We start from the raw sequence: 11,129 nt of genomic DNA on the forward strand, positions 1-11,129 counted from the left end.
TGAGTTTTAGAGTTCCCCAGCTTGGCCCCAGGAACCACGTACTACCTCCTTAGCAGCAGTTGTGTACGGGGGCAGGAAATGGGGGGAATGGCTGAATACCCCTCCCTCTCCAAGGAAATGTCCCGTGAGGTGCCTGCAGACCTTAAGGGAACGGTGATACTTCTAGGCCCTCGAGCGCAACACGTACAAAGTGGTTGTGTGGCCCTGGAGAAGTCATCGCACCTCTCCCAACCAGCGGTTGGCAGGTGTTTCCTCGTCTGTAAATAGGGCTAACGTTACATGTCCTGTCCATCTTGCAGGGTTAGTGTGAGGATTAAATACGCTGATACGTGTGTGAAGGCCCTGTGTTGGTTATGGAGTGTGGAACAAATGTAAAAGATGGTTATTCTGCTTGTTATTACCAGTCTAATTTTGGTGGCAGCTATGTCATCAGTCCCCCAGTTCCAGTAACACCAGCACTGCAAGTGAATGGCTCGTCTTTTTCCCAGAGCTACAGGCATTTTGTCACGTGCTTATCCACATCACAGCATCCCGAGCTCAAGGCAAGGGGAGCAGTCTGAGTGGTTGACTTGCCCTTGTGACCGGGATCCACACTGAGTCTCAACTTCCAGGCTGCCCCCCTTCTCCAACCTGCGTCATTATGGGCCCAGTTGGGGGCAGGTAGTGGACGTCCTGTCGTTGGAGACCAGCTCCTACTACCCAGTCCCATCACATGTAGCTTAGAGGCAGGGGGATGAACCCGATGATTGAGGAGTAAGGAGTGTTCTCCCCTTACTCCCAAGACCAGGGTGGTTTTAGGGGAAAATGAGAGAACTTAGTAGCCACTCAAAGTTTGAACATGGCTTTGAGAAGTTCTGGGTGACAGGAGTATTGGGTTGGGAGCAGTTAACAGGGCTAAGTGGTGGGCCCACATTTTTCCTTTTACCCTCATCTCTTCACCTTTCCAGGGAATGGCTACGTCAGTGCGCGGGCTTCCCCTGGCCTCCTCCCCATGGCCAACGGCAACAGCCTAAACAAGGTCATCCCTGCCAAGTCTCCGCCCCCACCCACCCACAGCGCCCAGCTTGGAGCCCCCAGCCGCAAGCCTGACCTGAGGGTCATCACTTCCCAGGGAGGAAAGGGGTTAATGCATCATTTGGTGAGTGGGGTGTCTGGACCGAGGGCCAGGGGCTGGGGAATGGGAGAGTGGGGAGCAGTAGGGTGGGAGGACAGAGCCGACCTCTAGCAGGAGAGAGAACCAGCAGTTAGGACTTCCCTAGAGAGATCGTGGAATCGTGGCTTTTTATGAGCTCTTCCTTCCCGAAGGGCCTTCCAAGAGGTTGGAGCACAGAAGTACCAGTCTCAAGGGCAGTAAAAAGGGACAGGAGGTGGGAGATAGGAGGGTGATCAGAGGGATGAGGATTAGGCTGTGAGGGGTTCCTAACTGGTGGGCATTGGGATATAGCATCTTCTGGAAATCAGGACAGTGAAGAGCTCTGCCCTCCTAGGCTGGAGAGCTAACCTGCTCCGATGCAAAGAGGTAGACGGCATGGCTGTGGGGGCAGGGGCGTGAGGGGGGGCAGGGGTCAGAGACTGAACCATCCCCTTGGTTTTATTTCTGCTCCCAGACTGAGGACCATTTAGATCTGGTAAGTGAGGCTATGAGATGTTTGCTGTGTTCTTAAATTCTGGGTTAGCCCATTGCTCTGCGGTCCCCCAGCATGGAGTATGTGTGTGCCTTTGTCCTTTCGCCTGTGTGCGTAGTGTGTGGTGTTTGTTTATCTGGTTATTTGCCAAGAGCTATGCTTAGTGCCAAGTGGGATGCAGAGATGAACGGGGTGGGGGCGAGGAGTTCAATGCATGTGTGTGTACCTGAGTGTCCGTGGATGTTTTCATGGGATGTTGCATTCATGCAGACACACCTGTGTGTGTGTGTGTGTGTGTGTGTGTGTGTGTGCACGCATGCACGTGCACCAGTGGAGTGGGCCTGCCTCAGGCCTCAGAGGTCCCATCTCAGTGTATCCCTGGGTGCCTGGATTAGGCCCTTGCGCTTGCCCTCTGACTCTATTCATGCCCACCCAGGACAGGGACCTCCTTAGGAGGGATGCCAGCTGGACAGGAAAATCGGTTTTCTAGGGAAAGCTGAGGCCCAAGGCAAGGCCAGAGTTGTCCTTGGTCAGGGGCTTCCCTGCTTCCCTCTCTCCTGGTGCTCCCTCCCGCACGCAGCCTGTCTTACAGACACTCAGAGGCATACGCAGCACTCTTCCTCTGTCACACATATACACGCTTACATCCTCACCCTCAGCCAGGAGTGGGGCGGGGGCTCCTACCTCCTGAACTCCCTGACGGGAGGCCAGAGAGGCTGGAAAAGGCAGGCAGGCTTTGGCGGCCAACACGGCGGCAGTTACGGCCCCAGCGTGGAGTTGGAATAAACAAGTGACTCAGCGGCAGATGGAGCTGACAGCCCCACACACGTGTGTGCGTACACGCAGGCACACACCACGCCAGGCCCTGCATTCCTCTCACAGATGCCAGCACACTTCTAGCAGGGCGTGTGCTGCAGTGTGACAGATGGAGGGTAGACTCTAGGGGGACTAACCAGGAGAAGAATGGAGACAGGGCCCATGGCTGGTGTTGGGGCCCCAGGGCCAGCATATGTACTTTCCTTTTCGCATGTGTGTAGGCGTCAGTGAATCTGTGTGTGCATGTCTCTCTCCATGGATCTCAGTGTCTCTGTGAATGCACCAGTGTTTGTGTGTCTGCGGTGTCTTCATGCTGAGGCATTCCTCCTGGGCCTTGAGATTCAGGGACCCCAGCTTGTCCTTGGAATGGGGGGCCTGGATAAAGCAGCCCTCCCATTTGCCACCTCTTGACAGACTCTTTTCTCCTGCAGAACAATGCCCAGCGCCTTGGGGTCTCCCAGTCTACCCACTCGCTCACCACCCCAGTGGTTTCCGTGGCAACACCGAGTTTACTCAGCCAGGGCCTCCCCTTCTCTTCCATGCCCACCGCCTACAACACAGGTGAGTGTTCATGTGACATGTAGCTGTGTGCACTTGGCCTTGGGGCACAGGAGGGACCAGAGAAGGAACACGAGGTATTCTCTGGGGGATGCCCCCATCTGAGGAGGGCCATTGATTTGGGGTAGCCCCTACCTAATTAAGGTTGCCAGATTTAGCAAATAGTAACATCGGATGCCATTCACATGGTGATGGTGTTATTGGAACTGTCTCAAAGACATACTTGTGCAAAAATTATTCATTGTTTTGTCTGCAAATCAAATTTAAGTGGGTATGAGTATCCCTTATTTTTAAATAGGACCTAATGGAGAGGGAAAGCCCTGTCCTTGGGGAGCTCTCATCTGAGGTGGGTTGAGCAGCTGGGTGACTCGGGCTGACCAGGGTCGGGGAGTGGGGAGGGGAGCATGCCGAGTTCAGCAAGGCTTCCTGGAGGAGAAGAATGAAGGAATGAGAGAGACAGGGAGGCTGAGGAGACCCGAGAGGAAGCATGGTCAGGAAGATTTATCCAGCTTCCTGGGAAAGCCAAGTAGGGACTCCAGGGCGGGGCGGAGGAGGAAGAAGGGGGTCTCTCACCCTGATGTCGACTTGGTGGAATGATGAGGGGGAAAGGGAGGAGGAGGTCTGATGAAAGTGGGGGAGGGGATCTGAAGGTTGAAGAGTCACTTGGAGACATGGGAGAGACCTCTGGGTAGAAAAATTCAGAAAGGACACCCAGTGCTTGGGCCGTCCTGCGTCCCCAGGGCTGTCCTGGCCTCTGTCACCCACTCACACCCTCCCAGGAACAGTCTGTGACATTTTCAGCCATCCTTGCCTGCATTCCAAGCTGCTGTGTCAGGAAGGACTTCCCAGTGGGGAAATGCCTTGTCACCTTGTTTCAAAGTATCAGTGTGGCTGGGAACCTGGTCTGTTTCTCCCACTGAAGAGGCTTCTGATGTTCCCCAGCTTTTCTCACCTGTGAATGGCTTGCATCAGGGCTGTTCTGTGGTGAGATCAGACTAGACCAAAAGACCCCCAAACTTCTAGCCACTCCCCAAGCCTACATTCCAGAGTTGAACCATGCTAGGTAGGGTCCCAGACACCAGTACAAATACCCACAAAATCCCACCTCTTCCCTGTGTGTAAAAATCCAGAACCCAACCCTGTGTGTGGGAAAGCCCCTCGGGGCAGGTAAGAGAGCTGGAGGGACTGCCTCGTGTTGAGAGGCCAGACCCTGGCATGTGGGTCTGTGTCCAGATTTTATCACCTGGGTGTCTTGTGAAGTCCCTCGTCCCTTGTGTGTGCTCCCATGTGTGTACCCACTCCCAAGTTATCATGTCCTTGGGCAGCTTCAGAGAGGACTGCTTCAGATGGCCGCACCTTCGGGGGCCAGTAGGAGTTCTCATCTGTGAGTTGTGGGTGGACAGGAGGTCTCTGAGGCCCTTCTAGCCCTACCAGCGGGGGCGGTTGGTAGAGGGCAGTACAGGCCACTTTTCAGGAGCTGCTGTTTATTTGGGCATCCCATGGTGGTGGTTTCCTGCCATCTTCTCAGATCCTCCACCAGTCTCTGTGAAGCAGGAGGCAGGTTAGTGGGTGTCAGTGAACCTGCGACAGGCGCTCAGCAAGGCCAGACTTTAGACTCTATTTGTCAGTCTGGTGTGAAAGCAGATTCTGACCCTGGGCCTGCCGTTGGAGCCCTGCTGGGAAGTGTTTGGGCTTTCTCACATCCTCTCAGAAACCAAGGGCTCCAGTTCCTCTTGCTGCAGGAGTAGTTAAGCAGACCTCGGTTTAAACAGCAGGTGTTTTCAGGTGACCCTACGTATATAAACAAATCCCCAATGAACACATTGCTGTTTAGTTGTTCACTATTTACAGTGCCTGGCCCCAGTCCAAGTTCCGGCTGGGGGTGATCTGCCTGTGGTAATATCATGGATAAGGGACGCACCTGGCCCCTTGTTGACACTGGCTGCAGAGGTCTGGCTTGGTCGCTCTAGGAGGAGACCAAGAGGCCTGCTGGGGAGCCAGATCTCCAGGTAGACAGGGCTGGAGTGTGGTGGGAAAGTGCAAGACTGGGGTTTGAGTCCCTACCATTCACTGGCTGGGGGACATTGGGCAACACTGCACTGTTCAGGGTTGGTTTCCTTGTTTGTAAAATGAATGTTGTAAATAGTTGGTCCTAGGGGCCCCTGTCTGCCCTTGGTCTGCTTTTTAAATGTAAGCATCTCAAAACTCCTGGCTAATTAACATTGTTATGAGACCAGAGGCAAGCGTGGACCATCTGTAGAGTGAGATTTAAAGGTAATAAAAGAAGCCTGGGGTCGTGTCTTAGCTCTGCCATTGGCTTTCTCTGTGACCTGGGGAGAGTTCCTCAAACTTGAGGCTGCAGTCACCTCCTTTGTAAATTAATAATAACAGCAGGTAAATCTTTTGATTATTTATCATGTGCCAGACACTGTTCTACATACTTCGTGTGTATTAATGCGCTCAGTCCTCATAGCAGCTGAGTGATGCAGGCAGGATTATTGCCTCCAGTTTATGGACAGACTAAGTAACTCGCCGAAGGTCGCATGGACTGTAAGTGGAGGTGGCTAGGAAGTTTGACCCCATTGCTCATGCCCTTCACCTTACCGTTCTGCTGCACAGATAATCCTGTCTTCCCTGCGTAAAGACAGAGGGCTGGAGCAGATGGCCCCTCAAGTAGGAGCACGTGGTGTAGCATTGGGAGGACTGGCGGGTGTGCCCTCCTCATCACGCTACGGTGCAGTCAGCCTGTGTTCCTCAGGGAAGGCATTTTCTAAAGTGTCCCAAACAGGCTGCGGCATGAAACATAACAGAGCTGTGTAAATTGTGAAACATTTCATGGTTCTGTTTGTTCAGTGCAAACATCACAGTTTCTTCATTAAGACAGAAATTTTGAAAACGAGTGCCACCTCATGGGGAAATCCGCCAGAACCTTGGCCAGTTGCACCGCAGGCCTGTTTCGCTCACAGCCCCTCTGCTCTTGTAGGCCCTTCTGGGCGGCAGATGTGCGTCCTCTGTGTTTGTGGGCACAGCAGCCCGAACGCTTGCTGCTACCTATTCCTACCTGTTTTATGTGTTGACAGTCTTCAGGAGACTAAGGGACTTTGAGGAAGGTGGAATGGTAGTTACAGTCATTTGCTTCAGATGCGCCATTCACCTAGCATTTCCCACCATTCCCCTCTAATCTCAGAAAGGCTCTTGAAGACTTGGCATTTGAAGAGATGACAATTAGACATATATTAGACCTTTCTTACCTACCTTTTTTCCCCTTCTTTTTTATTTTTTTAAAATTTATTTATTTATATTTTTAATTTTGCCTGCTTTGGGTCTTCGCTGCCGCGAGCGGGCTTTCTCTAGTTGTGGTGAGCAGGGGCTACTCTTCGTTGCGGTGCACGGGCTTCTCATTGCGGTGGCTTCTCTTGTTGTGGAGCACGGGCTCTAGGCGCGCGGGCTTCAGTAGTTGTGGCGCGTGGGCTCAGTAGTTGTGGCGCACGGGCTTAGCTGCTCCGCGGCATGTGGGATCTTCCCGGACCAGGGCTGGAACCTGTGTCCCCTGCCTTGGCAGGCGGATTCTTAACCACTGCGCCACCAGGGAAGTCCCTCGCCTTCTTTTTTAAAATTGACATTCTAAAAGTGATACCTACACACGGTTAAAAAAAAAAAAAAAGTTAAACACTATTTTAAAAAACCACCTCTCTTTGCATCCTGTTAAAAAACAGCACCTCGTGGTTATCAAGATTTGCGTTTCTTTGAGTGCCATCTTCACTGAATTTGTACGGGCTTAGTTGATTATTCACATCTGTCGTTAACAACTCCCCCCACCCTGATAGTCCTGGAGGCGGCTCCCCCACGGGAGCCTCTGTCCTCTCTCCCACTGCAAGAAGCTCACCCGCACTTTCTTCCCCACCCCATGCAGATTACCAGTTGACCAGTGCAGAGCTCTCCTCCTTACCGGCCTTCAGTTCGCCTGGGGGGCTGTCGCTAGGCAGTGTCACCGCCTGGCAGCAGCCGCCGCAGCCGCAGCAGCCGCCGCAGCCCCAGCCGCAGCCGCAGCCCCAGCCTCCCCAGCAGCCCCAGCCGCCACCTCAGCAGCAGCCCCACCTGGTCCCCGTGTCCCTCAGCAACCTAATGTGAGTCCCAGGGGATGCCCACCAGTGTTGGGGAAGGGGGAGCTGAGGGGTGGGAAGAGGAGGGGCCTCATGAGAGCTGAGATCCCTTTGAGGTTGTCTGTCATCAGTGGACAGCACGTAAGCCACTAAGTGGCAGCCCTGGAGTCCCCTGCCAAGGCCTGGGAGAGCCATACTGAGCCTTTCCCCCAGCCAGCCCGGGCTTGGGGTGGGGTGCGGGGCCCTCCTGGCTCTGCAGAAGATGACATGGGATGGAAAGACAACTCACGTGACTTCTTTTCCTTCTTTTCCCTTCACTTGGCCCTCTCTCTCCTGCTGCCTCTGTCTCCATCCACTTGCCTCACCCCACCCCCAACCCCCATCCTCTCACTTTCTGTCCTCTCTCACTCCGTCGTGTGACCTCCCATCACTTTTTCTGTCCCTCACCTCCTCTATTTCTGTCCCCTGTACTCCATGCCCACTGCCTGTCTCCAGCCCCGGCAGCCCCTTGCCCCACGTGGGTGCTGCCCTCACGGTCACCACCCACCCCCACATCAGCATCAAGTCGGAACCAGTGTCCCCAAGCCGTGAGCGCAGCCCTGCGCCTCCCCCTCCAGCTGTGTTTCCGGCTACCCGCCCTGAGCCTGGCGACAGTCTCAGCAGCCCGGCTGGGGCCTCCTATGAGACGGGGGACCGGGATGATGGACGGGGAGACTTCGGGCCCACACTGGGCCTGCTGCGCCCAGCCCCAGAGCCTGAGGCTGAGGGCTCAGCTGTGAAGAGGATGCGGCTCGATACTTGGGTACTGTAGCATCGCCCCTCCGGTCTGCCATTGTCTGCTGCACCCAGGGACTGGCCCATATGCCCCCAGCCTGTCTCATCTCCCACCTAAGAGGTGGCCAGCTAGCCCTTCCATCAGCCCTTATGGGGCAGCACGGACACCCTTTCACCCCCGCCAAAGGCCCATCTCCCCTCCCTCCAGTATCAGTCCTTCTGCTCGATGACTTCCTCCCCTCAGAGCTGGCCCTGCCACTAGAATCCTGGCCCTACTGGGAGAGGGACGTGGGGGGCACATACCCCGTAGCCTGGGCCACGCCCTCACACCCCCTTCTCCATCTCCTCTTTTCACAGACATTAAAGTGACGGTTCCCACTCCCCTCCTCTCAGCCTCCCTGATGAAGAGTTGACAATCTCACCGCCCACCCCTCCCTGTCCTGGGCTCCTCCCGCTCGACCCCCACTTCCTTTCTTGTGCTCCGTGTCCTGTTGACGGTTACATTTGTGTATAATTATTATATTATTATTATTATTATTATATTTTTTTTAATTTGGATTCTCGCTTTGGAGAGGGGGATGCTCCCATCCCCTCTTTCTGCACCCCCCACCAGTTTCACTGGCTGGGGGGCTCTTTTTTGCGGGAAGGGGGGGACACTTTGCACGTTGTACACATATGCTGCAGGAGGGGGTGGGGGGCCCGATAGGCCTTGGGAAAGGACAGGTGCCGAGCCCTGCATGCGGGGCCCTCCCACCCCATCCCCCAGACAGAGGGAAATAACCAAAAACTACCAAACAACAAAAACCCCTTACAATAGACTGAAACCCCAAAGTCGGCCTCATGGGTGGTTTTGTGTTTCAGGGGAAAAGTGAGGCAGAGGTTCTGAAGAAGGTCTCTGCTTCTCGGCTGTTCCTATGGCCACAGGCACATGGGGCAGAATACCCAAGCCTGGGCCCCGGAGGCCCCTGCACACACACCACACACTCTCAACTGATTATCATGTGATCTGCACCTCCAAGGTGTGCGGGTGCTGGCCGAGGTTTGGGGCTGGGAAGGCTGCCTGGGAATCGAGGCTGGAGGGAAGGGGCTTGAGGTGGGGCCCCTATGAAGCACAGTTGGAGAGAAAGACAGAGCCATGAGGAGAGGGCTGAGGAGGGGCAGAAGGGCTGGGGCAGGGGGTGAATTGGGGGCCCCCTCCCTTCCCCAGCACTTTCTCTAAGATACACAGTGCAATAGCTCCCCGTCCCTCAGTTGACACCAGCCCTGTAAAGCCGGCCACGAAGTGCAGGGAGAACTGGGGAGAGTGAAGTGGCTCAGCAGGAGGTGGCCTCAGGCACCCCGGGGTGCCTGAGGACTGGAAACCCTTGCATCCAGGGACTAGCGTGAGTGAGGGGACTTGCTCTTCCTTGCACGTACACATCCCCAGAGGAGTGGACATTGGGGTGGTGTGTGAGGGTGGGAGAGGGGATGGAGGAGGTCCGCAAAAGGCCTGCCTCCCTTCTTTCCTCCTCGGCCCCTCTCCCCAGCCCTCCTCCCAGCTCCTTCCGCTCCTGACCCCACCTCCCTGCTCTTGGCGCCCTCATTGTCTCGCTACCTCCTGTCCCACCACCCCCAGGCCGCATCCCACCTTCTGTCTTGGCTACTGTAATTGTAAATAGCAACCTTTGGAAAACGTTAGCAGTGTAACAGTCCAGGAAACTGTTTTTTTTGTTGTTGTTGTATTGATATGAAATGAGATTCTATTTTTGTCAAAGTATATTGTAATAATAATGACTCAAACGGCCTGTACTGTACAGACGAGATTCTTCTGCTGTTGTTCTTGCTCCCCTCCCCTCCCCCCCCAAGTCCGCCCTCTCTACTGCCTCCCCAGTGGGGGCAGCCAAAGCGTGGGGTCCTGAGACCCCAGGCTGGATCACAGATCAAACTGGAGGGGGCAGGCCCCCGGCCCGCAGTCCACCACTACTCCCTGCCCTAAGGGGCCCGTCCTGGGGTGACGTGGGCAGGCAGACTGGGGCCTGCCCCACTCCTTCACATAAGAAGCCCAGCCCCTCTGCCCAAGGGGTGCAGTGCTCCCTTGGGGTTTCATCCTGGTGGGAAAGTAGAGTTAGACAAGGCCCGGTTTTGTGGTAGGCGACACTGCCTGCCTCTACGATCCAGCCGCTTGCAGTATTCCGATACTTGATGCAGGGAAGGAACCCAGAGCAGAGGGGTGCGTGTGACCACACAGGTACCCGAGTGTGTTGATGAGGGCATCTGGTATTTATGTGTCTGAGTGTACCTTTGTATTTATGTGTGTGTGTGTGTGTGTGTGTGTGTGTGTGTGTGTGGCTGCATGGGTGTACCTTTATGTGGCTCTGAGCCCGTCTGGGCATGTGTGTGTGAATCTGTGTGAACTGAGCTCTGAGGGGGTGTGTGTGTGTGTGCGTGCCTGAGTGTGTGTTTACAGAGGGACAGATGGCTCTTCTTGCAGCCACACAGCCCTGGCTTCCAGCTCTGTGACCCTCCTTCCTGAGCCCCACTCTCTTCCCTGCTGCAGCCCCTGTTCTCACCCTCAGCTCTGATATGTTTATACTTCACTTGGGGATCTGGCACTTGGCCCTCTTTGCTTCTCCCTGTAGCCCTACCTCTCCTGCAGCTCCACGCACAATTGTTCACCCAGTCCCCAGGCCTTTATACCCAGCTCCCTTTCTTGGAGTACCCTCTTCCCCCCACACCCGCTCCTGCTTTCAGGATGATACTCAAGTTCCTCTTCCTCTCTGCAGCTTTTTGCTCACCTGTGCTGTGGTCCTTCCTTACAGCTTACCCCCCCAACTGCTGATTGGGCACCCAGCATGCCCAGTCTCCCTGCATGTTCCTAGAGGGAGTGTCAGTAGATGAGACTTGATCAGGACCTTGAAAGAAGCCAGGGTGTAGTCTTGTGCATGCGTGCATGCATTCCCAGAGCCTTGCCCAGTGCCTGGCACATAGCCAGCGCTCAACAAATGCTGATTGGGTGAAAGGTGAATGATAGGTGCTCAATAAACGTTGAATGACTGGCCTTCCCTTCTCAGGCTATTCCCGCCATCAGTCTGCCCACCTTTCTAGGCTGGGCTTGGCCACCATTAAACATGGGGTCGGGGTGAGGGCCCCTGCAGTTCACGGTGCAATATTCACCAGTTTTGCCCTCTGCCTTGTAATGGCAAACCTGGCTTTTGATTACCATGTGTGGATGTGTGCGTGTCCTTTTCTCTCTATCCCTGGGGGCAGGGGGTGA

At 54.9% G+C, this 11,129-nt stretch overlaps 1 protein-coding gene across 2 annotated transcripts in view; it reads left to right on the forward strand.

Moving 5' to 3' along the window:
* MEF2D (myocyte enhancer factor 2D) overlaps window positions 1-9,746 on the forward strand; it is a 31,564-nt gene extending 21,818 nt beyond the window's left edge. For both annotated transcript variants that reach the window (XM_082834595.1, XM_082834594.1), the window contains 5 exons: window positions 948-1,138; window positions 2,873-3,002; window positions 6,913-7,126; window positions 7,598-7,904; window positions 8,234-9,746. In XM_082834595.1, coding sequence (XP_082690721.1) covers window positions 948-1,138; window positions 2,873-3,002; window positions 6,913-7,126; window positions 7,598-7,904; window positions 8,234-8,245 — 854 coding nt within the window. In that variant the 3' untranslated portion in view covers window positions 8,246-9,746. The remainder of the gene's footprint in view (window positions 1-947; window positions 1,139-2,872; window positions 3,003-6,912; window positions 7,127-7,597; window positions 7,905-8,233) is intronic.
* The last annotated feature ends 1,383 nt before the right edge of the window (window positions 9,747-11,129 follow it).

Source organism: Leucopleurus acutus, assembly GCF_964270905.1.
Source record: "Leucopleurus acutus genome assembly, chromosome: 2".
In the NCBI taxonomy this organism is placed as follows: domain Eukaryota; kingdom Metazoa; phylum Chordata; class Mammalia; order Artiodactyla; family Delphinidae; genus Leucopleurus; species Leucopleurus acutus.